Raw genomic sequence first — 26,326 nt, 5'->3', positions numbered from 1 at the left:
ATGTCACTCACAAGAGAGGAAGCACTTACATGGTCAGGGGAAGGAGAGCCACTCCGGTAATACCAGTTGCTTTCGGGGGGGGCTACTTTCAGCATGAGGAGGTGCCGCCGAGCTGAGGAGGAGGTATAAATGACACTCAATTTGTAGGAAATGGGCAGGTGACGGATGTGAATACGGGTGGGACAGGCAGTCAGGGGGAAAAGATGCGTAAGACGAGGAGGAGCAGATAGATGCGTGTGAAAAGGAGTCATTGGCGAGTGCGAGGGTAAAGAGGGGAGAAGTGGAAGATGGAAGTGAACGGCGATGTCTTGTATTCAGGGACTGTCTCTGACTCCATGTCCTCTCTCCCCTGCTTTCTCTATCGGGGATCTCTGCTGCAGCAGTGACTCCAACTACATACGTAATGAGCGAGTCGGCACAAGACCCAGCACTCGCTCTCTCCGTGCGATAAGGCGGCGCCAGGCTAAGCTGGGTCTGGGAGCGATCCTGAACCCGCCGCCGTGGATGTTGGATTTTCGTCAAACCATTGGTGGGATTTTCGTCTTAAAGCCCGACACCCTGTTTGAAAAAAATAAAATAACAATGCTAGAATCCTTCTTTTAAAATGCTTCGATTTGCACACGAGCAGAGTAAAGTGATGCCTAGAGATGATCGAGGCTGCAGAATAAACAGCTCCGTCCCGCCCGACCCAACCTGGCCTCAACAGAGAGTAAAACAAACACTACAAAACAGACACACACACGCAGAAGAGCGCAAACACAAAAATAATGCCATCTGATTAAAATCACTCGGAGCAGATGAACAGCCTTGACATAAGAATGTTTTTCTCTGCAGTCAGTCAGTTCATTGATTGAGTTCTCAAAGGGTGCGACAAATCATATTCACAGCTAAATAGTCAACCGAGCCAGCATGTGACATAAGAAAATAATGTCCCCGTTTCCCCGTGAGGAGGTTAATCCTCCGATGACCTCCACCCGAGGCCCAGGAGGAATCGCTGCAGTAAAAAAGCACCGCACAGCGGTCTGATGTCGCGGTTCAGGCTGCTGGGAGTAAAAAATCTCAATGACAGGGAGAAGGTGCAAAAAAAATCCAAATTGATTATTGGAACTTTGAAGGAAATGATTAGTCAGGAGTTGGGTTGGTGGAAAGGCACAAAACACCAATAATTAAATCAACTTAAATATGTTATTCACGAATCAAATCACTGTTCTTTTTGGAACAGTGATTAAATGAGATGCGGGCTGGAAAGTTGATCCAAACAAATGCTCCAAACTCCAGTTTAAAAGATGTTGCCAGAGGAGAGACAATGCTTTTGACACCCAAAGACATCGATGCGGGAAGCTGCCAAGTGCCATTATCCGTTATCCTTTTACTTATCGCTTCATCACTTAACAGGAGTAACACATCCCGCAGAGCCTCTCCTTAAAGTCGTGCAGCTGGAGCACCAGGGCATCTGGGAACGTTGTAAATTCTCTCCGCCATCATTCACATTCATCCCACTCCTCGTGCACATTGAGCTATTGCCGGGAAATGCATTAGGAACTAGATTAAGACCTTAAAAAATTATCCAAATGGGAAGAGAGCGAGGCAGAGACCGAGATGCGGCGGCTCTCGTAAAGACGGCCGGGAATATAATGGCAAGGGTAAAGCCTGCTGCCAAAAAGCAGTTACATCATTGCAGGTCAGCGAGGCAAAGCGTAATCATGGTAGAGATGAGATGATGAGGGGATGAGAGAGGGAGGAGGAGGGAATGGTGGTAGCAAAGGCTACACGCTAACAGTGCAAAACAGTAAAGCTGCTCTTCCACACAAACAGATGAGATAAAGACTGTCGTGTCAGTCGCAGCTTTCACCCCTCCTCATTTACTTCCAGCCTCCTCACAACTCTCTCCTATAGGCATAAACCGTAACCTGAGCAGAAGACTGCGTGTAAAAAAAAAAAAACGTGTAGACAATCAGACCAGAACAGAGAGCAACGCTGCACAGGAAGAAGAAGCAGACAGTGATGTGAGGCATGAATGCAGCTGCCATCGGCTGTGAGGAGCCTCTACAAGGGAAGCAGCAGCAAAAGGAGCCAGGGGAGAGTTAAGGAGCAGTTTAAGGAAAAGAACTGGGAGCAAGCCAAGATAACAGGCACACAAAGCAAAAGAAAAGAGGAGACATTGGACAGAGGCAGAGAAATAAGAACAGGAATAACGATGCCCATTCATATTTTATGATCTGTCTTTACAGTATAAATGGAGAGTCGGGAGAGTCTCGCATCAAACAGTCATGGACCGAGAAGTCATTCCCTTTTAAGTAGCCGCATTAGCAGCACACGGTCGCATTTATCATTCCAGCATAATGCACAACACGGCATGCAAACAGGACCTAAACTAAGAGCTATGTCTCGTTTTAGCGACTGAGAGACATCGGCCGGGACGCACAGCCAATCAAAAGAGAGTGGGACAGCATGCATCATAATACAGCAGTCCCCGCCCAGTTTGGGTTTATGATTGGTGGCAAAGTCCAAACATGTGTCTTCTGCGTGCACGCGTGCGTGAGCGTGTGTGTGTGTGCGTGCGTGCGTGTCGAATTTAATCTGTATGGGAACACGAGGTCTGGAGAGATTCCTAACTGTGAGATTTGTGAAAATCTGCAGCGCCACTTCCCTCCTTCCGTGTGCATAACTCACATTAGGGACTCATTGCAACCAGGGAAAACACAAACTGTGGTGCATCCAGTTTGGTGTACTGGAAAGGAAACATGTGGCCATTAACAGAGTGTGAAATTCCCATCCACCGAGTGGAAAAGCTCCTGATCAGGACGGTGGCTCGGCCTGTCGGACCGTACGGGACCAGCGAATTGGAATTACCAAGTGCGAAAATGCAGATGCAAACAAAACACCTCCTTCTTATTACAATCCTAAAGAAATATTCCTGCATCACAATGCGTTTTAAATATATATTGTCTTAGAGAGTGGGTAGCCATGGCAACAGGCAGTGGAACCGTCTGGTGCGATGGTGGTTTGGGTTAGTGCCTCAGTGCTCACACAGAAGCAACATGATTTAACGCTGCAGGTCCGGGAGATCGTGTTGATTAACTGGGTTGCTTTTAATAGACGACGGAACTCGAGCCTCGTCTCAGCGCTTCCACAACCGACTTTACCTCTTCCTGTTTCTCTCTTTCCGTCTGCGTGTTCCATTGCCCAATGGAAGGCCCCTGCTCTCAGGTGAAGCGAACAGAAACACGGAAGGCCATCTGCTCCCTGGGTTCCCTGTACAGGCTAATATAGGCCATGCATGCACGAAGTTGTTTGTCACGCTCTAATGGCTGCACTTAATCCGAGCACCACTGGACAGCGTGATCCTCCATCCAAACGTGAGACAACTCCTCAAATGACTCTCTGTACTCATCGCTGCGTCGTTAGCCTGCAGCAAGATCCTGCTTAAACTGCACGGCGGAGGAGAAGTAATGACGTGCTGAAAATGTCCTTGTTTCTTCTTCTGCAGTACAATAAATGCCACCCGAAGGACAAAGTTCCACAGCGAGCAGCGGAGCCGGTGGGCGTCGCTGCCTGACCCCCTTCGATCGTTGTGTTCCGCTCTAACAGGGACGCTCAATACTTGTAGCACCACTTATCTGTTGTTGATGGGATGTCTGTCTCTCTGACATCTAATTATAGAGGCAGACTGTATTAAATATTTATGTCGTCGTACATTTTGTAGCAGCGTAACAATTAATCAAGCTAATCCTCTCTTAATCGGACATTTCTGATTTCTTTGTTCAGCCTGACTTTAGAACCCAAAAAGATTTTAAAAAAAGAATTAAAATCCCCAGAAGAGAAAATAAACTAACAATATTCATATTTAATAATCCCGGGGTCGTTCATAATTATAAATTATGGATTCGTTAAAGATGCCGCGTGTTAATTGCGCTCAATGAAATATGAATTTCAATTCTAATGTCAGCCTATTTACATTATTACTATTGACAATCCATTTAAGGAACTCATTGGGAAATATTTTTATACTTTGAAAGACATTATTATGGGTTTCCTATGAAATAAAAATACAGTATATTAGGACACAGCAGCACATGAAACAAATAAGGTCGGTGAAACTGTGAGCCGAGCCCTGCTGAGTGGTTTCCACCATTAATCAATTCCCACACAGACACGTACCTCATTCCACTCTCCCTGTACTCTTTTAACTTTTGTCACTAAAAGCTTTTGTTCGCTTTCCGGTCAGTTCATCCGTTACCCGCAGTAATATACAGATAGCGTCGGGTCGGGAAGGGGGGCCGAGAGCGAATGTTCTCGGGAGAAATGCAGCAGAGGGAACCTCACGCGTCGCATCTCGCATCTCTATCCAGAGTCACATGAATTTACAATAAGAGCTTGATCGGTAAATGAAGACTTCCTCCATCCATTGGCTATAATTACTTAACCTGCGCTGCAGCGTATCCCAGCAAGCACTGGGGCGACTGAGTAAGTCGGATCATCCAGAGGGAATCCAAGGAGACGAGGCCCCTGGATTCAAACTCCTTGCTGCCTCGTTCACTTAAAAGCTAACTAACAGAAGGCAAACTGAAGCTGGAAATATGCTTTAGATTACATTTGACAGGCATGAATCAGTCTTGGATCAAATGCAGAGCTTGGTGAGGGATTTAATTTTGCAGGTGTCAGTAGGACGTCCACAGAGCTCCCATCTTGCAGTATCAGAGTAAGAAGGGACGTCTGCCGAGTCCCTGTGACTATTAACTGTGCTGCATTTTGATATTTGATGGCAAGAGGTACATCAAAATGCACGTGAAAAGAACGACACAGTGAAAACAGACACAAACTGGGAAATAAATGGGGAAACCCTTCCACACGAAACACGATCCCCTACGGAGAAGACAGAGAAGGAACCCTCCAGACACCCGGCAGGCTCTTGCTTAGCCGACCGAGTTGATGAAAAGCATTTTTCTTTAAACTTGTGAGAAGAAGCTGCAATTCAAATTTTAAGCAGATAAAACTCCGATTCTCTTTTTTGTGTGTGTGTGTGTCTCTTGTGTATTTATTTGCGTCTGTCAGACGAGGGAGAGCGCAGAGGCAAATGGAAAGTTACGTAAGAATATTACAGCCGAAGCAAACCAAGTCCGCTGAGCATGACATATCAGGAGTGAGAGATGCAGAGATGAAATGTGCAGACAGCCGTGAAGAAGACCGAAAGACTGAGGACTGGCATTGAGACGGACAGAGAGACGAGTAAACGAGGAGACGGGGCGACAGACAAATCCGCCGACGTGGAGGCGCAGCATTATGTAAGACTGCCGAGCGCCGCCTCACACGGCGCTGTCGTAAAAACTCCTATTGGATGCTCACCAAAAAGAAACAGAAAAAAAAGATGGTGCATTTAATGACTTCGCTGCAGCGATGGTCTTACAGGGGGTGGATGACGAGGGGATCTGGAAGTTATAATGGGAGGTAACGTGCCAACAACGTGGAAATGAAGACACTGTTAATCGCAGAACTATAAGTGTATTAATTCTAAGACAAATGTGACCGTTCAGTGGACAAAATGCAGCCTATAGCCGGTATTTATAAATCAGAGGTAGTTGATGAGTCGCTTCAGACCTTTCAAGGACATACAGGTATATGATTTGTGTTTTAATGCAAACAATGTCATTAAAGCAAATTTGCAAGAACAAAACTATATTTTTTGGGGTTACTCTTTCCCTCGGTGTGTTAAGTTCGGGGGGTGCAGACAGCGTTATCGCAGCCAGAGGGAAACTTAAACAGCAGCTCGTAGCGGTTAGCTGCTAATCCACTTTACAAAGTGTGGCTTGACATAAGAAAAGCCGTGCCCACACACCTCTGTGTATTACTGCATGTCTCTTTTGCTGCAGGTCGCCGTCCTGCTGTCTGAAATCAAACACCGGAGAGGCGTAACGTTGTGCTGCTGTTAGTTTGTTCAGTGTAATTAAATAATGGCACTCTTGTACAATTTCTGTTGCTACAATGGACACAAAAGCCTTTGTCTTCTCCCGTCATCTTAGGATACCTGATCCTATTGATTAGTTCTAATATCCCCATGACAACTATAGGACCATACCAAGAAAAATGCAATACTTTAGAAATGTTCTCTTATTTGCAAGACCCTTACACCGTGCGGGATCATCAAAGCCCAACGGATTAGCTTTACAGCTAGGAAAAACGGACCAGAGATTATCAATAAGGGCTGGCAGCAGCAGTCTGAGGTGGAATCAATACCTGCTGTTACATCACTAGTTCGCTGTTTATTTTGTAAGTCAACCTGTTGATCTTGGCACAAGAATGTTACTTGATGCTACAATAATCCAAGAAAGCCCAGAAATGTCAAAAAGCAGTAGTTTAGCTGCAACAAAACTGCTTTTCCGTGTCGTTTTATGTGTGTTTGCGCAGCTCAAACAGACGTCTTTGTGTTTATTGTTGGTATAATTGTGTATCATTTACATATCAGGCATGCCCTGAAAGTAACCAAATATCAGCACATGAAAAAGGGTGTGGCAAAATGGTGAGCAATAATAAATGGTGAATAACAATGAACAGTACGAAGAGAAAAACAACTTTACTGGGACACGCCGACAAAACGAAAATGGCCTGTAGGTGCTCAGAAAACGTTCCGTCTTTCTCCATATAGATTAATTCCTAATCCAAATGCATGGGTCATGTTGGATCAAAAGAAAGTAACCAACAATTGTATTTTCTGCTAACTGCATGAACTATTTTAGCTTGAGGCCCCGAGGGGCCGTCACAGTTATTACACAATCGCCTGATCGCAGTCACTCAAGGGAACCACAATTGTTTCTACACATTTGCATGAAAACGGCTGTTTGAAACAGGAGTGTCGCATTTCCATCGCTTGCATGTCATTTGATCATTAATGACGTCGTCAGGTTGAGTTTATCCTGCTTTGAGCATTTTGGATGAAGGATGATCTTTCAGCACCCTTTGCGTTCAAGCTAAATGAGAAAGAAATAGATTTGGATGAACTGATCTGTCATATTTGCAGAAAAAAAAAAAAATGCTTCAAATACATTTGACAGCGCCACAAACCCACTGGTGATGTCTCTTAATTCAGCGATACTGAGCCTGCTACTCCAGGCCATTCCCCCACAGACCTGTAATATCCAGAGTACCTGCTGACATGTGACTGGAGTGTGTAACGCTGCCACGCAGCGGGAGGATCGCAGCAATAGTGCGTCAGTGCGGAGAGCTAAATGCATCAGGACAACGGTGACGCAAGCGCTGTACCCGAACCCGGCTGACGGGGCTTTCCCTGAGATGATAGCTTCATAGCCCCGCTGGCATCGCAGGGCCCGCCTCTGACGTGCAACGCTAAACGCATCAGTAAATGATACCGATCCGGTCCGTCTTCAGGGATGCTGGTGCTGCAGTGGCAGCTTAGAACATTATGTCCTCGCCTTCGAAGCCTCGCCTTCTGTCGGACGCACGATGCTCAGCTGTGACCGATGGCTGCTCGCAGTATATTGTGTTAGAAGTGAGTGCACCTATGGCGAAAACTGAACATGGGTGTGCAAGAGCGATGAAGCAATTATTCATCTTTGGAGAGTCCGATCTGTCATTCATCGTTGATGTTTAGGGCAGAGCCTGTCACAGATCTGAGAGGAGACTGTTTGTGCTGCAACACACGGCGAAAGAGCAGCGAGCCTCACACACACTCAGATGACCCTCGCCTGAGCTTGACTTCATGCCTTCGAGAGCACCGTGCAACGAGCTCTGGAGTGACTCTTCAGCTTTTGAGGGGCAACTTTGGCTGCAGATGCACCTCTCAGCAGCTCCTCTTCCTTCCTGCTCCTCCTCCTCCTCCTCCCTACTGGCGGGGAGGGGAGAAGAAAGGAGACATGGGAGTGGAGAGGAGGTGAGGAAAAAGAGGAGGCGGAGCAGCGAAGGGTAATGTGTGTCGCAGGAGTGTGCAGTGCATACAAAGGAGGCTGTGTTAATGCCAATCGGCAATAGAGTCTACATCCTCAGACACACACACACACACACACATTTTGTTTGAACACTTTGCCAATGAGCTCCTTCAGTTGAGACCGAGCTGTTGGCTCGTCCACGATGGTCGTTAGCTTCTTCATTTTGAGCGAATGCAGGTTAACGTTAGCTGGACAGGGCGTACGTCGAAGGGGGCAGGAAGGGGCTGCGGTGTGTTCGCCGTGTCGCCAGACCAAAGACCAAAGGCCCGTTTACGCCTCCAAACATCCTTTTTTTTTTACACCAACGTGGACACGACGGCAGGAGAGTCTCAAAACGTTCCGGTCAGGAGGTTGTGATAAATGCACCTCGTAAATGCAAACGCGGATGAAACGGTGTACTCGGTTCAATACACAAGAGCAATGGGATGAAAAGACTCATCTTTGCAAAATCAAGTTAAGAAAATATCAACAGCGCTTGAACGCAGCACGTTTCATTATTCAGGCAGCCGAGCTTTATCATGTGTAACCTGAGAAAGGATGAGTAACAGCCGCATAGTCTCTCCCTCCAACGGCAAATTATTACTGTAAATGAGTGAGTCAGGAGTGTGTGCGTGTGTGTGTGTGTGTGTGTAAGCCCTTTCACCAAGGGCGTTCAGTGTCATTGACAAGAGACTCATTGATTAGAAAAAAAGTCCCTCTATGTCCAACAACAGCCAAACCTTTACCACTGCTGAAAAACACACAGTCTGGGTGTGTGTGTCTGTGTTCGAGTGTCTGTGTGTGTGTGTGTGTGTGTGCGCGTGCGGTCTACATATCTACGCACATACACGCACAGAATCGAGGACTGAGAGATGTGATAATAAGCTATCTTCTAATTGTACCGGAACAAACAAACACACACACACACACACACACACACACACACAACACACGCTCCCTCTGTGCTATGTTTATCAGGGCCAGGCCCATCGATCATCCTGGCCTGGTTGCCCGGGTAACCCTGTTATTATTCACATCACGGAGCACAGACTTGCAAAGAGGTGTGTGTGTGTGTGTCTGTCTGTATGTGTCTGTGCGTTAGGTAGTGGAGATTCCCATTGGCTCATAGGCAAAACAGCCACCGGTCGAGGTATCCTCCTTCCTGATCTGCATGCCTTTGAAGGTGGACACACACACACACACACACACACACAGGGCCTAAAGGGACAGAGCAAACGTAACATGGCCATGGCAGAACTAATATTTCCCATTCTCTCCTCATTTCTGTCCCCCCACCAGAACGCTCCCCCACTTCCCCTCCCCTCCGTCTCACCCTTGTGATTTTCATTCAGCGTCTTTCCTCCATGTTTCTCTGCTGCATTTCATTCAGCCGACACCCCTCATCTGCTCGCTCCCTCTCTTATTTTTCATTCACATTCTGCGGCTCTGAGGCTCATTCATAAACAGCACCACTCCTTACAGCGGCAAAAAGCAGGAAGGGAGGGAGGGAGGGAGGAGGTGGGATGGGGGGAGGGTTGCCCCTACTGACTTACTGACTGCTGCATGGCGAGGGCTCCCTGAAAACTGGAAGCAGCCAATCCGGATGCTGCGACGAGAGGAAGGGCAGGGAGGGCGGAGCTGATGCCCAGCCTATCTGAGGAAGGATCAATAATGGGAAGGACAAGCGGGAAGGTGGATAATGATGTAAAAGGTGCATAAAGACGTAGAATAAAAATAAAATGCCACCCCGGATCTCCCCGTCCAACACCAAAGGATTTCCAGATGATCTACATGTTTAACAAGTTGAGTATCAGGATAAAGAACCGCAGAATACAACAAAGCTCAAACGGCAGCGCCGCCTCACAGTAATAAGGCACCAACATGACGAAGGCAGCAGGCATGTAGTGATGCTATTTATTAAAAGGTAGTGTCACCGTATGAAGTCACTCTTTTAATCATTCCTTCGCTTACATCATCGTCAGGAGCCGAAGGAACGCTCCGAGTGACAGGAAAACGACGTCACAGGCCAGACGTCGCGTTTTCAATTCGCCCGCAGGTCACGCTCAAGAATCAAAAGTCCACTCAGTATATCGGTGCTACTCGCTGTCTTCTTTTACAAATCAAATTTAAACTCAATATCATGTATGTAAGGCGTTAGTATTATGTCAAATAATAAGTAGAGCTATTTACATTGAGTTGTAGGGAATAAACGTAAATGAAATTCGTCGTTTGTAGAAGATGCACCAATGTTAACGGGGGGGGGGGGGGGGGGGCATGGGTGGGGGTACAATACTTGGTCACTGTGGGGGAACAGAACCATTACATCATCGGCCCTCGCCGCCTGGAGGAAGCAAGGCCCGAGCGTTGACCTCTGGGAGACGAGAGGTCGTTACCTAACAAAGCAGCGGCCCCAAGGCTGAGCCACAAGAGACGGCGGCGGGAACTGGAGCTAATCATTGCTGCTACTCTGTAACGTCGCTACGCTAACACAAACAGGGGGGGCTGCTTGACGCACTGCCGTGACTCACATCACCTCGGGTTTTCATCTTATTCAGACAGCACCAGCCGGTAATGAGCATTATTAGTCACCGTAGTAGTGCAGTTTCACACGCGTGTGAGAGATGAGACGTTACTGAGCACTGCGCTAGCAGCTTCACGCAGAAACAGATGTCATGGTGGTGCTTTGTGCAGCTTCGGAACTACGATATGTTGTTATTCACGATTCTTAAACCGGAATAGAGCATGTCCATCGACCAATCACAGCTTTGGCTGTTCAATTACTTCTGTCAACAGATTAGATGTGGACTTTGAATGGTGCATTTCGTAGGAGACGTACCTCGAAGGAGCATTTTCTGTATCTTATAAAGGATTTTGGAGATATATTTACTGTCAATTAATCCCATGAAAAACAACCGCATCATATGAGCCACAGTTTGGTTCCATAATGAGGAGATATCACTTGAGAAACAGGTCAGAAAGAAACAATCTCATTTTTTATTGGAAATAGAATCTAAATAGGCTCAGTTGGGCTGTTTTTTTTTTAGCACTATAAATGGTGAATCTGTTGGTCCCTATTTTCTCCTGCAGCATTGCTGCACCTGTGAGTCCTTACATAATCGGGAGGTACCGGCGGAACCGGCCCAAAATAAACTACAAGGCCCGACATTCATCACAACAAAGAGGCATTTAAAATTGTGGCCTAACTTTGTGTTCTTGCAGCGGAGGCCTGAGCGAAATCAATCAATGCGAACACCAAAAAACTAAACCCGATTATAAATGATCGCACACGTCATTGTGATTAATACCTTAATTAATCCTCTAATCTAATCTTCTTCTGGTCAATTGATCTGATCAAAGTTTAATCATATCAATCACCATTATGACAAAAGCCCTTAATTAGTGTGACAAACAGTCGGTGGCGCTAAAGGCTAATTTAAAGCTCCGCGCGTAGCAAAATAAACGCAAGTAGATGACGCCAGTCACGACTTCCAAGACGGAAACGGCGCGAAAATCATGGCAGCAAATGAACAATAAAGAATAGTACAAGCGGGTTACCAAGGAGATGGAGAGTAAAAAGGGTGTGATGGTGGGGGGGGTCTCCAGGAAAAGCAGGCTGAGGTAAGGTGGAGGCGGTGGTTTGGGGGGGGGTCAGCAGCCAAATGGAGGAGAGAACCAGAGAACAAAGGAGGAAGACATGAATTAGCATGCAGCAAAGTGTTCTTCTCCTCTATTCATCCCTCTCTCCTCTGTGTCCTTTTCTCTGGTGCTGCCTTAATGGAAATGACCTTTGTCTGATACAGCTGAGAGGCCCAAAGCTGATTAGCAACTTACCTCACTTCCATCTCTCTTTCCTTTATCCATCCGTAAATCACACACACACACACACACACACACACACACACACACACACACAAGCAACACTGTATCTCTTCCGGCCTCCCTTAAACGTATTCCCTCCTCTCTGCCCGTAATGTCCCGGTCCCGTCACAGTGAGGATCATTTATTGTGCCGTTTCATATACGATCCAGTGTAGTCAGACACTTGACAGGCCAGAAGACGCCCACAAACACGTGAGGCTTGAGCGAGATGCTATCGACGGGCTTTTAGGGGCTCTTTGTGTCTGTACAAGCTGTGACAGTTCACAAGTCTTTACTGTGGGTTTCTCGATATAGCCCATCTGTCCACGTATGCTTTTGAGGATATCAACACCTGCTGCTGACAGGAACGTCTGATCCCATCTTCTGGTGAGAGGAGAGAGATCGTCCTGCAGAATGAGAGCTCTCCGGGGATGTAACAGCTTCCTCTTGAGTTCATATCAATGTGCAGAAAGCCGTCTGTCCGAGCGAGAGAAGATAGTCTATGTACCGTACTCCAGAGTCCACTCACATTAAAAACAAGGCTACAGACTATCTGTACCTGATTCTCAATTGGCCAAAAATTCCCTTTCTTTACCAGTCGTGTTCTGGATCATCTTCCACATGAATAACAGCATGCATAAACAAGGATAGCTGTAGAAAGATACAGACCGCCACAGCTCTCTGTGCCGACTAAAGCGTTTACATTCTCATAATAAAAAGAGAACTAAGTATTAAAGGATTTTTTTTTCAACTAATTGCATCATTTCTAAAGTGTGCAGCTTCAACTCATGAGGGGGGGGGGGGGTATTTTTTGTCATGGTAAGACATAACTAAGACAAAGTATTTGTGCTGTGACGATGTCTCCACCAGGTCTCTCTCAAGCCAATTGCTTCAGATTTCATGGAGGTTTATTCTACATGGCGTTCACGCTTCAAATACATTTGCAGCAGCTGTTTTTGAAATGCTGCAGGGCCTTTTAAAAATAGTTCCTGTTGGTCGTGATGCTTGTGAAACGAGCGCATACATCTTTATGGGAACAGTGACATCTGGTGGACGTACCTGGACATTGCACACTGAGGACCAGAACCCCATTGGCAATTCTTGCTTATTCAGTCTTCTGAAGATATTCTTTGATTAACTGTTTTTCTCAAATTGTGTAGATGTAGATGTAGTTAACGCTGAAGGATCTCTGATAACCTGCGTTTGTTTCCCAGCCAGGAACTTTTGTTTGACTTTCCAAGACGAGTCTGCTTCTGAGGGGCTTGGCTGATTGGAAATAAAAAATGTATTTTTCATAACCAGCCAATCAGGGACAGATAAATGTTTTTCCTATTCTTATTCTATGCTGTGGGAAGTATTACACTGCCAGTACTGAGTATTTTCAGACATGACAGACAAGGATCAAAGGCTTTCAAGCAAAAATTAAAGTGAAATTACTAACCAAGAACCAGAATGCAATCTTCTTTGTTGACATGGTTTTCCAGCAGGTGCTGGAATTTGCAGAAGCTGCCCAACCAGTCGTACGTCTCCTCCGTCCTGTATCTGTCGTCCCAGTAGTCGACCTGTTTGTATCTGCTGTTGTCCTCCGGCAGGTAGTCCATGTTCTCTGAGACACGACAAACAGAAATTATACAGATATACAGACGCCATTAAAGCGGGTAATTATAGTACTCATTACTGAACACATGCAGTAAAGCTGTAATTAAACAGTTATACATGTCAAAACAAGGAGCCGGCGGCTGAGGAAGACGACTTTCATCATAAATAATTGTTTCAATTTTATTCTGCTGTTTTTTTTTAATAGTTTATTTTCGTACTTTTATCCTTGCGTACTTAGATTATTTTTTTACTTATTTATTTATTTTGTGACTAATGTAGATTTGACGTTTGACCTTTTTTTGTCCTCGCGAGTGCATTAACCCCAACCCGGAAGTCCCGGGGAGTGAACCATCCCTAAATTTAAATCGCACGTGGAATGTTGCGCTTGTGCCTGAATACAATTCCCAACCGACTTTCATAACGATCCTGCTGCAGGGCTGTGACGTCCACGTCGGAGAAGCTTCACGCCGCATCGTCTTTAATAATATATCATATATTTTTAGTTGGTTTTGGTTTTTAGGAGTCCATTGCCTCAACTCGGGAATACGGCCGAATCCACGTGTTGTAGTTTTCCAACCTCAAAGACAGACCAGCAGACGGACGCAGGCTGCTGCGGACAATCCCAGTGAAACGAGTCGATCTACAGAGAAATCGCTTGCTGTTGATTGTTTTTCAACAGAGACGTACCTCGTTTTCTGTCCCCGCGTCCTTCACACAGAGGCGGAGCAAAAATGTGTGCGGACTTCGGTTGCAGCCTCCCTTCGGTGACACGACGACCCCCCAAACACACACACGCACACACACACACACACACACACAACGTTGTGTTCTTCATTTAAATGCATCCACGTTGCATCTTCCTCCTGGTTATTCAAACAACCTTTTTTGATGAGACGGCGAAGAACCGCTGCAACAAAAAGCCATTTTATTCCACGTGTAAGATGGGAGGAGCGCCATTCTGTGTTGGGTTTAAGTTTTACGCTACGTTCAAAGCGTGGTGTGAATTCAGTGCTGCAGAAACACGTGTAAAAGTGTTTGCTGTTTTAATTATTATAGGAATTTCATGTAAAACCCTGTTTGAGACTCTCAAATATAAAATGATGCAATTTCCCTCAAGAATGAAAAACAACAAAACAAAACTGACAAACGAAACGAAAGGTGTGTAACATTTTCTGACTCCATTCTCACCTGACCTCTCACGTCCACTTTGTGGCTCTATCCTCAAGATCCTGAACCAAAGTGTGCAGAAACATATTTAAAATAAAATACAGATTTACAGCGTGTTCAGTTTGCGTCCACCGGGTCGGGGGGTAGTTTCGAGCGTCTTCCTGCAGATGGCGGTATCGCACTGCTTTACATTAGATTCTACGCCGTCGACATGATACGTGAAACAAGTCACTTTTTAATGATTTATTACAAGAATATTCAGCATATTTTTACATCGAAATGTGAAAATACAACGTTCTGTGTCCGCAAAACTAGTTTTGTTCTACGGACGTCGCTTCTTCCACTCGTCCTGATCGGCCAATGAGAACGCACACGAGCTCACACACACACACACTCTCACTCAGACACACACATTTCCCATTTTGTGTCAGTTACATTTCATTCAGACCTGATATTTTCAGTAACACACTTGTGACTCAGACGCACACACATCAGTCCATGCGTGTGACGACGGCGTCGTTCCCTCCAGACTTCCATTAGCTTCGAACCGGCTTCGTTTCCCATCTGAGGTTCGCCTCAGCTGATGAGGAGGTGACAGCGGGACGAAGAACCCCCCCCCCCCCCCCCCCCCCGAAGAGCAGCTCTGCTGTCTGGCAGGAACCGTTACGAGGTAAGCGAGGGCACGGCCGCCTTTCAAACCCAAAACCACAGCCGCCCCCCCACGAAGCCACTCCTCTCCATACATCGGGAATAAAATATTCCGGTAATTCCCTGAGGAATAGAAACCTTTGTCCCAGCCCGGAATCAGAGGCGTGAATCCTCTCGCTGGAGTCTCTTCCATCACAACCAGACGCTCCCCATTTACCGGTCAGTCGTCTTTAGACAGGCAGCCCATGTGTGTGTTGGCCAGGAAGTCACAGGTGGGGACGCCGCTGACCGCCTGGTGGACGTTCAGGACGCCGATCTCTCTGGGAGCCCTGCAAGTACATATATATATATATAAGAAGAAAATACCAACGATCAGGATCTGCAGCCATCTACTATACCCTGAAACTATTATGGGATATCTGATAATAATAACACAAAGCCGTTCGGAAGCGTCCGAGAGGACGAACAGAGACCGACCTGTTCTGAGGGGATTTGGCGAACGCCCCAGCCAGAGACTCTCTCAGGACGTCACTGGCAAATTGTTCAGTAGCCTGTAATAAACACACACACACACACACACACACACACTTAATGCAGCCTGTTTATGCATGTTTATCATTTTATCCATGGGATTGCTAAAGCCTCTCTTTTCTTTCCGTTCCAGCCCGATCAGTAACTGACCTTTAGAATCATGGCTTCCACAACCGGAGCAAACAAATTCTTCTCCACCTCGACCGGCTGGAAGGTTACCCCGATCTGAAAGAGACGGGGTCGTTTCTCATCCATTACATCCATCTGTGAGGAAGATGAACTAACTGGATGTTCCAGAAATGAGCTCAAAGTCCTCCGAGACATTTAAACAGTTCTTGTATGTTTCTATTTAAATGGCGTTCGACTGTTTAGAGGCCGCCCCCCCCCCCCCCCCACCTGCTGAGCTGCTTCGCTGACAAACTGGGAAGAAACGCAGGGGCCCAGGAAGAACTTGGGCTCCGTGTCGGCCTCCTGCTCCTCCTCTTTGACCTTCAGTTTATGGCAGGGCGGCGTCACGGTGACGATGTCCACTATTTCGTCGTCGGCCTCCTCCGGCTCGGTCTTGAGCAGCGCTTGCATCTGCTCCAGGCGCAGCAGCAGCTCGTCGCAGCCGCTCAGGGTCGTGGGACACTCTGGCAGATTCACACAAGGCAGCGCGGGAACGTTTGAATCGGGCCTACGGCGGCGCGGCGTGCGTGTTAAAGCGGCGAGCAACATCTGCTTCCGTCGTCAGACTCACCGGGCTCGTTGTCGATCTGCGCGAGGATGTCCTCGATGGACTCGTCTTCAGTTCTGTGTTGAGGCTCCAGGTCGGGCGGCGTGTACCCCCTCTGCCGGCACCACTGCACCACCTCTCGGGTCTTTGGGGGGGTGAGGGCCTGCAGGCGCGGCGACCGATCCAACACGTCCTGGATAGCTCGCTTCACGGCCACCGCTCGCTGGAGCTACGCAGGAAACACGCATGAAGACAAAATGCGGATCGGGCTTCACTTTTTGGACTGAATGAACTTGAAGCGCATAATCAGCACATAAAGGAGAAGAGAAGCGCAGAGAGAGGAGACGACGAGGTCAGCAGAAAGCCTGCAGACGGCGAAACTGCACCTCCGACGCGCGGCGCTTGCCAATGTTCCAGGAATAATACGTTTCTCTTGAAGCGGCACAGAAGGGTTGGGAGTCTTCAGCTAAACAAAGAAAGAAAGAAAGAAACACCTTGAGAAAAGCTGATCTGTTTTTGTTGGGGGGGGGGTTACTGAGCGGAGGGAACGTTCCCTTACTCTTATCTGGAACAATCAGGGGGAACCTCTTCACCACGGCGGTCAGCAGCTGCATCATGGTTTCTATGTGCTCAGAGCTGAGAAGAGAATCAGTGTCCTCACCCCCTCCATTGATCCGGGAGTCATGAGATCAACACAAATCATTCCCGACGGAGTTCAGCGCGGCAGAAATGAAGATGAGCTTCCTCCTCTTCACGAGAGTCGGTCCGCGTGCCGGAAGAGAAAGGCCGAGAGTCGTCCTCACTTGATGAGTTCCTGCGCCGGATGATCCGCCCCTTGCTCCTGCTTCACTGCAGACATCACTGGTGCCGATGGGAGGGCGGGGGCCGTCACCGGGGGCGACGGTCCAGCTGGTTCTGTCTTCACTGTGGCAGCAGAAACACAAGTCGGCTCAATAAATCCAAATCGTCCACTTAAAAAAACAAAACATCTCAATTCAACATTGATAATCAAAACGAGACAAATATTTTCTGTTAGGCTCCCAATTGATTGTTGTGGTTCAGGCATACCTTTTCCAACGGGCATGGGAATGGTCTGCCCCCCAGACCCTGCGCCGGCCCCCAGCTGCTTGGCTGGGGCGGTTAGGACCGTCTGCTGGGAGCTGGACCCCCCCCCAGAGTGGAGTTTCAGCAGACCTGGAGCAGAACAGAATGTATTCCAGATGATGTAATAGATTTGTTCCGGAACCCGTTGCATACCTGACAGAGTAGTTCCCGTCTTCCCTCCTCCGGCCGCCACCCCGCTGACCAATGAGGCCGCGGAGACCAACGAGGCGGCGCTGCTTTTGGACGCGCCCGCCCCTCCGCCCTTGGACATGCTGACAACGGGCATGTTGGCGACCACGGCTCCGGATGAACCCGCGGCGCTCTTTGTCGTTGCTCCCTTCACCAAGGCGGCCACCGCCATCTTTGACAGGCTTCCTCCAGCCGCAGCGCTGGCGCTCTTCGCTGCACTGATTACCGCTGCTTGATTGGCCGCCACCAGGAGCGAGTGGTGCTGAGAGGCGGGCTTCCCAGCATCCCCGGCCTGCGGGCAGAACAGGAGACGAGCTCTCGGTGTGGTCAGCGTGAGTCGAACTAGTTTAACGGTCCAAACGCAGAAAGGACACACTTTGAATCCAGTTATGATGGAACAGGTGAGAACTACGATTACAACGCGCCTGTTGTTGTTGTTGTTGTTGTTGCTGCTGCTGCTGGCTAGCTGCTGCAGCACTGACGGAGCCGGGGGTGGAGCTAGCAGCAGTGATGACACCACCAGTCATTCTCAATGTGGTTGTCCCCGGCTTGGACAAGTGACTCGCCGCCGTTGCCGCCGCTGCCGCCTTGACGGATCCCTCAGTCAGCTTCACCTGAGCTCCCTGGGACCCGCCCACCACCTGGATGCGAAACGTCTGTCAGTCATAAGACACACGGGACACACTCAAGTCCTGCCCCTCGGACTTTCGACCCGTCCAGACCTGAGCCAGGATGGCCGCCTTCTGGCCAGCCGTCACCCGGATGGCCTGCTGGGTAACCGCCGCTGGAGACGACGCTGAATGACCCGCCGAGCTGGAACCGCCCTGCTTTCCAGAACCCTGTGCTGGTTGGCCAACCAGAAAAGTGCCCTGGTTGGAAAAGGGAGGAGCAAGGAGAGACATCCAACTTCACGAAACTTCGATTCAGACCAAGACAAGTCCACATGTGAATACGTGAAACATATTTGTCAGGGATGAAAGGTGGATTTGTTCTGTCCTAGCAGCAAGACCCAAAACAGTAACCCTTTCATGAATTAATATCTAATCCTGAAAATAGCACAAACAGAATGACCTTGTTAAACAGAAAGTAAAAAAGGCATTACAACGTTCAATAAATATCCATCCTATAAGCGTTGGCTGAAATTCATTGAGCATCCTTTTAGCTCTTAATGTGTGTGTGTAATCTTTACCCTTAAAAACACCCTTAACCTTTAAGATGGGTCATCATTAGAATCCTTCTTTAAACGTCGGTGGAAATCTGCTCTCACGGCTTCATTCTAAGACGTCGGCTGAACGTTCAGGCCGCACCGCTGCTGGAACGATTCTAATTAAGAACAAGCTCGACCTTTCTACTAAGGAAAACATGGAGTTCCTGTCAGGCAGTAAGTGAATAAAATCTCGAGTCGGTTTTTGTGAATAACGCCTGCTCGGTTTCTTACGGACTCTAAATATGTCCGCACAATGACGCCGATGCGCTGAAGGACAACTAGAACCGTCCCTTCACGGCTCATCTGCTCGTCTTACGTACCTGTGGGGTCTGTTTAAGGATATAAGATGTGTAGGAGAGGTTGGAAGGCAGGCTGCTTGATGAGGAAGAGGAGGAAGACTGCGAGCTCCCGCCGCCTGCTGACGAACTGCTCTGGGATTGCTGACCTAAAAAAAATAATTGCAGAGTCACATCAATCTAAAAAAACGGGATGTTGCTCGTTCCATCTTTGTTTGATGAGAATCTCGCTGTGAGGGGATTCCGGTTAGATAAACATGAAGAAAGCAAATGACGTGGAATGACTCGCTGTCCAGAAGGTAGAGAGGCGTCCAAAATCTGTAAGTCACTCCAGAAATGGGTTCGACTTTCCCCCCAAACGTTAGAATGAGCCGTGGGAATAGCATTTTGTCCTGCAGCCGCCGACAGCTTCAAAGCGTGGAGGAAAATGTCGGGGTGAAATTGCTTTGACTCAGACGCTGACCCCAGATGCCGAGTCCACGTGCACGCCCGTGGATTAATTTTGTCCCTAAAACCATTCCTGAAGCCGCCAGACTCCAACGTCAACGCAAGAGACCCGCGAGGAAAATAAAATCACATCATCAAAGCCTCAAAAACACAGAGAACTACACGTCTGACAACAGTGATGCTTTGATGCTGAACTGTCGTCAGCCTTTACTAAATGATCATATACAGCAGGCCCTCATCATCATCATCATCATCATCATGGCTTACTTGCGCTGGTGGCTCGGAGGATGGCCCCCTGCGGGATGAGAAGCAGCTTGCCCTTCCCAGACGGGTTCTTACTGTTGGTGGTCAGGTAGAGCTTCGTTCCCGGAGGCAGGTTGGCCAGATTGGCCAGATTATTGGCCGGCAGCTGGAGAGTAGCCATCACTGAAGACACACGCAGGACGGAGGAACAACTGTGGTAAAACTGAAAGAGCTTTAATAAACGCTTCTCGGTACACGCTAGCTGATACTACAGGCTCTACGACTTCACCCCGAGGCAGCATGAGGAGGGACGTTCCTGTTCCTGTTCCTGTTCCTGTTCCTGCACGCTGGCTCCATCGATGCTTCAGTGGACCTGACGTCACTTTTATTGCGGATTTCTTCTGTTTTATCTCGCGGGTATATTTCTAACCGGAGACTCTCGCTGGAAGTAGGCTTAGCCTGTATACGGCGTTTTGATCACGCCGTGCCGACGAACGAGAACGCCAGAGCTCCGTGAAATCAAAAGTGTTTGTTTTTGAGGGTCGATTTATCATGAATTTAAGATTTTTAGTGCGTCTCTACTGCTTTTAATAAACAGAAATATTGTTTACTGGTATTAATCGCATTGTTTTAAGGGTGCAGCGGAACAACCCGGTCCAAAACAGAACCCTGATTCTCTGTACATGAACTCTGACCTCCGCTCTTGCCACTTGAACTACCAGCCGTCTTGGCAGCGGCCGGCTGAGCAGAGATGCCGCTGGCGCCGCTGACGATGGCTTTAGCGACTCCCTGAGCCAAAACCTGCTTCCCGGCCATCACCTTGGATACAGAAGGGTTGCCCTTGGCAACCAGAATCTGTCCGCTGCTGATAGCCACCTGTTTGACTGCGGTCTGGAGCGCTGAGCTAACAGGAATGCCCAACACCTAGAAACAAAAGTGGCGCCAGATGTAGTATTTGAATGACACACACAGAATGTGCTCCTGGGTGGGGCTCCTTGAGACTGACTTTACTAGCAGTAGCCCCCGTGGTCCCTCCTGCCGCCTGCTTCTGGGCTGACATGGATATCACGTGACCTCCCTTCACTGCGACAAACTGGTGCGCCGCCGTGGCGGCCGGCTGCAGCTGCTGGCTGGTTGCTGTGGAAACGATCTGCTGATGCTGCTGTGTTGGAACTTCTCCTGGCTCTTGCTTGATAATCACCTGCACAAGAAGTGCGAGTAGACAGAAGAGAGGAATTGTAAAAGGCCGGCCACACTGCCTCGATGCAGCAGGCTTTAACTAATGCATGCCAGATCTGTAACGGTGTAAAGATGGCACCCTTCACACCCCCAATGACTCACCTTCACCCCAGAGGAGAGGAAGGTGCCTGTGTGAACTTTGGGGGCTGGAGAGCGTGCACCTTGAGCAGCAGATTGTTTGGTAGAAGGACTGCCTGCAGACACACACAGAGTCACGGTGGAAATCAATGACGGCCTGCAGTTCCTGCAATCCGCATGAAGACCAACGAGGTGACGGCTTCACGCCAGCCTTACGCAGAGTGGGAGCCGAAAGCAGAGCTTTGGAAATGGGACATCTTTGCTAGCTTGATATTTACTAAAAATGTAAAACCACCGCAGCTACATCAACGCCATCCCGCTTCCCTTAAAGCTACCCTGGCCTGCTGTGGATTCGTAGGGGAAGTGGCTGAGAGCGAGTGGGTAATGTCCTGGAAAGAGCCAAGTGGGACATGAACCAATGATGCTGATGAGGAGGACACGACAGCAATCTCTGTGATGGATGTTGACTTTACTCAATGATGGGTTCGCCTTTCCAGATAATTGCACGACTTGTTCACCGGAACTACTCTCGCAGACACCTACACAAAATCTGATGAGATTTACTCAGTCACCATGGCGACCTCTCATCCAACAGGCACTGCTTCTCACTGCAGGTCTGCTTTCCGCTTTGGAGCAGCTTAGAGGAGGAGACGCGTACCTGCGGAGGCGGAGGATGAGGAGGCCAAGCCGATCACCTGGCCTGGCTTGTCAACGATGACGTAAGGGTTGCTTAGCACCGACGAAGAGCTCTGCTTGTTGGAGGCGGAGGGTGTGCGAGGCAGAGGGGAGTGGCTTGGCGTGGAGATGGGAGACCCTGTGTGGGGAGAGGAATCTCAGTAGAGGCGTCATTAACGCAAAGACTTTGTAGGAGACATTTAAAACTCGTGTGGCTGCTTTGAAAGGAATTCCCAGGCTTCAGAAACATTAAAAAAAAAATCAGATTATCTGAAAAATGCTACATGATTTAGTTTAACAAAAAATATCAGATAAAAATCAAGAATAGATTGAATAGTTACTCACAAAGGCAACATGCAGAACCGCATATTGGCCACTAGGGGGAGACATTTGTTTTTACCTGAAACTATTTTACAGCTCATGGTGATGGGTTGGAACGATTTCCCGGGAGATTCAGCTGGACTTGGCGGATGACCCTGGGGGGCAATCTTGTAGCTCGGCGTAATGGGCTGGAAGGCCGAGTTACCATGGGAACCCAAACCGGTCCTGTCCGGGACTTTGGGTCGGGTTGGTGTGCGTTCACCAGCACACAGACTGGAGCTTTGGCTACTTGCAGACCTCCCTGTCTCTCCTTTGTTCAAACCTAGAGAGAAAGGAGGGAATGTATTCAACTCAAACTCCTGCTAAACCTCACCTAGCATGAAGAAGCACATTAGAGAAATAAAAAAAATGCACCTGTGTCTACATCATGTGAGCTGGGAGAACTACAACGTCCATAACTTTGGGTGTGGGAGGCGGTCAGACCTGGGCTGTCTGCTCTGTGAGTCCCCTTGGAGGTCGAGGGCTGAGGGATAAAGTCCTCCCCCAGAGAGCTCCTATGAAGTTCTACGTCTACCACCTGGAACAAATATAGCTCATCATAAGGAAGAAAATACAAAAAAAGACACTTCAGGAAAATGAACAACTTACAGTTTCTGCCCCAAGCGTCTGCAGCCCGGTGTACGTTCTGTCCAGCTGCAGGTAAAGAATAAAAAGGTCCAAATAAATAATGGGTTAACATTATAAAGCAGAGGTAGCGACGTGAATCCAGGTCCACATTATCTGGTACAAGACATTCCACATGAATGACTGATAATGACAAAATAAAAAGTCTGATAGAATTTATGATCCCATCTACAGGAACGGAAGCCAAAGCAATGGCAGACCTTCAGCTGGTGGATGATGTCAATGCGCTTGTTGCGAGGGTCTTTGAAGTGGATCTGGATCCTCACAGGGAACTCACCCCACCCCCGGCGCGTCAAGTGGAACGGAGGCTCACTGAGAAAAGTCAAAGAGTCATACTCAAGTCAAGCTGCTGACTCGTCTCTGTCCCTCTCTCATCAATAAGGCATGTGAGAAATTAAAATGTAAAATGGAGGTACATACAGTACATCATGTACTGCATGATTTGGGTGTGTCCACTATCACTCATGTTAATGCTGACTCACGCCAAATGAAGACGAGGCTAAATCACCTGCAAACAAAGTTGTCCTGAATTTCACCTCAGCTTCCTTCTCCTTAGTTTTGTACACCATGCAGACTTGAAGTAATCATTGAATAAGTCTTCTGAGGTCAGATCTTACAGGAACAAACCGATACTCCTTTGGTTGCCTGGGTTACCACATAAAACAGCATCTAAATGCTGTTTTTTACGTAACATAAAAAGTGTGCATGACCAAGAAATGCTTTTTGTCACACGTGTTGAGAAACACACACCTGACTTCTACCAGGTCATTGGGTTTGTAGCTGGGATGTAAGAAGAACCAGACTTTCTTTACAAAATGGTTAATGCTGGGTTCTCTCCTGGAGCCCCGGACATAAACCATCCATTTATGGGTTGACTGGTCATTTTCTTCCCGTTTATCTGGAGGAATGTACCTGAGGGTGAAAGACATGAAAAATAAATAAAAGTGAAATGTGATTTCATCCAGACCTGCACCTTCTAAATACTTAAATAATATACAACAGGCTGCGTTGCAGAAATGACTGAATGAATACTTTGCTTTGTTACGCTACACACTTGGACACGTTCCCCACTACGATTGTTTTCTTTGCGTAGAGTCTGGAGGCCTCGTTTCCAGTCGTGTGGTACGTCACCCTTTGCTCTGCTCCAATGGATGAAGGCACCCCAAACGTATCCTAAGGCAAATAATGGCGGACGTTTATTTATTTCAAGACAAAAAAAAAAAAAAAAACAGGCCAGATTCAGTGGGATAGATGCTTTCCACGCAACAAATACTCAATAACCAAATCACCTTTGTCAAATGAACTCACTTTGCCTGTGTTGCGTCCAGGTCGGCGCTCCTGCCTGTCGCCCTCTTCTCTCCACGCTCCCTCTCCGTCCCGCTCGACTCCTCCCTCTCCTTGCTGCGAGAGGGATTCGGACTCTGAGTGGACTAGAGAAGGAGTCTCAGAGCCCTGGTTGAGGGGGGAAGAAGAACGGGACGGGGATTCCAGGAACCGACGGATGGCTGGGTGGTTCAGCACGGCAGGGTCGCCCTTTGAAGCGTGCTAGGACACAAATGACACTGTGGTTGCTGCTGCCCTAATACGCCATTGCCTCTGAGCAGCTGACCGCTGGTCAAGTATGAATACATCAGTTTACCTCTGGCAGCCTGGCCATCCCAGCATTGGCATAGTAATTGGCCACAATGCACGCCCTTAATTTGTCCATCATCCTCCTGGCTTCGTTGAGTCGCTGCAAAAATGAGACAAAGGCCAATTCTTTACATTAAATTATCTGGTTGCATTTTCTTCCACATTAGACATCATTCTTGGGGAACTTGGCATTCTGACAAGAAACAAAAGATAATGTTCCATAATCGTGGTTGATACCTGGCTTATCACATCTATCTCGTGCTCTTTGTTCTTCATCTCCACGGAAAACTGCTGCCTGATGATGGTTTCGATCTTCTGCACTGCTGCTTCGCGGGCTGAAGAGTAAGCAGAAAAATATTTAACACATCACCAAGAGAACAGATATTTATCAGCTGTCATAACACGTAGAGACGCCGTGGCTACCGTTTCTGGCTGCAGAGCATAAACTCACCATTATGTTCAACCGCTTTGTTTCTTTTACTATTTTGGACCAGTGCTATATCCTCGTAATCAGGATCGTTGTCCTCTATTTTCCTTTTAATTCCGGACATGTCTGCCTGCAAAAGAATAACATCAGAAATTCTGACAACAAACCTGCACGCATTAGCTTAGCAGTGCTGCTATGACCACTTGTGTACAACGATTAGCCGGCTAGCAGGAATTCAGCGAGCTAGGGCGAACTGCTAACTTTAGCGCTGGCTACCTAGCTAGTTATGGTAATATAGGTTAGCACGACGTCTAGCATTTTCGAACAAAATGTTAAACGAAGCCAATTTAAACGTAAACACTTAATATCGCGTCGTTTGTTTGTGCCTCACGACCTCCGCGTTAAATACATCAACACCTGTCGCCCGTGCAACCGGTAGCATTGCGTCCTTGTTTGCTAGCTTAGCTAACAATAGCATACATTTGTAGATCCAGTCTATTTGAAATTCAAACTTACTTGAATTCCCTGTGCTGCGGAGTAATGGCTGTTTGCGAGGCTTGCGTCTTACTTCGGACAGAGCACTTCTATAGCTTTAGGCTATATTGATATTTTACATTTGATTTTGGTAAATTGCTAAATGTCGAGGTGGACAAGTAAGATAAATGGTGGGTAGTTAGCCTTGCACTTCAGCCTGATGGCCACCAGGGGCCACTTTTTCACCACATGTTAATTTGTTTGTTTGTTTTTTCTTGTTTGTCCCGACAAGTTTAATATAGATTTCATATATATGTAAAGTTTTAAAGAATCGCTATCGCTAAGGAATAGATCTGGATAAACCATTGATGATCACCAAATGGTCCTACATGATAGAAGTAGGTTTACTTAATTTGGCATGAGGCCGGTTACAATCTTCATTGTCTCACGATTATTTAGTCATACTTCCCAAACAGGTGTATAAACAAGAATAGAGTCAGCATTCTAATTTTTATGAAGCAATTACAAGACTGGAATGCGAAACACCACCTCACACAAGAACTCCTGAGGCATTTTAAGCCCCTAATAATTGTTTGTTTGTTTTAATGTCTGACTCGGTGGAAATCCCAAGAGCCATCACATTAGAATAGCAGAGCGCAATCTAGCATTGACTTCCTTTAGGACAGCAGTTAGTATACCTGTAAAACTGCTATTCCAACCAGAACAGTAGTTATGACAAATCATACTTAAATCTATTTTACATACAGGTCAGCCAGACCTGAACGAGAAGTAGTTTAATAGCAGATCAAATGGCCACATGGAGCAAGACTCCACTTTTTGTTGTTGCTGGATGTTTGATAGAATAGGTGGTGTC

The 26,326-nt window shown here is 47.5% G+C and overlaps 2 protein-coding genes across 2 annotated transcripts in view; both read right to left on the bottom strand.

Annotated features, from left to right (window-relative positions):
* The window catches only part of ece2a (endothelin converting enzyme 2a), a 35,042-nt gene extending 20,969 nt beyond the window's left edge, over positions 1-14,073 (bottom strand). The window contains exons 1-2 of the mRNA XM_068749238.1: positions 14,063-14,073; positions 13,218-13,382 (exon numbers count right to left, since the gene is read on the bottom strand). Coding sequence (XP_068605339.1) covers positions 13,218-13,377 — 160 coding nt within the window. The 5' untranslated portion in view covers positions 13,378-13,382; positions 14,063-14,073. The remainder of the gene's footprint in view (positions 1-13,217; positions 13,383-14,062) is intronic.
* Positions 14,074-15,196: 1,123 nt separating this feature from the next.
* On the bottom strand, positions 15,197-25,516 carry yeats2 (YEATS domain containing 2). The gene is made up of 29 exons (XM_068748745.1): positions 25,495-25,516; positions 25,003-25,108; positions 24,789-24,886; positions 24,559-24,651; positions 24,228-24,464; positions 23,974-24,092; positions 23,670-23,831; positions 23,120-23,231; positions 22,884-22,928; positions 22,650-22,812; positions 22,315-22,557; positions 21,898-22,053; positions 21,264-21,355; positions 20,929-21,123; positions 20,618-20,846; positions 19,947-20,105; positions 19,257-19,381; positions 18,452-18,598; positions 18,155-18,370; positions 17,694-18,021; positions 17,505-17,630; positions 17,240-17,360; positions 16,996-17,072; positions 16,823-16,902; positions 16,461-16,665; positions 16,118-16,353; positions 15,872-15,946; positions 15,668-15,741; positions 15,197-15,519 (listed from the first exon to the last, which is right to left on the bottom strand). Exons 2-29 carry the CDS (start codon positions 25,100-25,102, stop codon positions 15,411-15,413), a joined length of 4,122 nt encoding a protein of 1,373 aa, XP_068604846.1. The 5' UTR covers positions 25,103-25,108; positions 25,495-25,516; the 3' UTR covers positions 15,197-15,410.
* Positions 25,517-26,326: the final 810 nt, after the last annotated feature.

The sequence above is a fragment of the Brachionichthys hirsutus genome, chromosome 15 (assembly GCF_040956055.1).
Source record: "Brachionichthys hirsutus isolate HB-005 chromosome 15, CSIRO-AGI_Bhir_v1, whole genome shotgun sequence".
Classification (NCBI taxonomy): Eukaryota; Metazoa; Chordata; class Actinopteri; order Lophiiformes; family Brachionichthyidae; genus Brachionichthys; species Brachionichthys hirsutus.
This window is presented reverse-complemented; position numbering and strand designations above follow the sequence as displayed.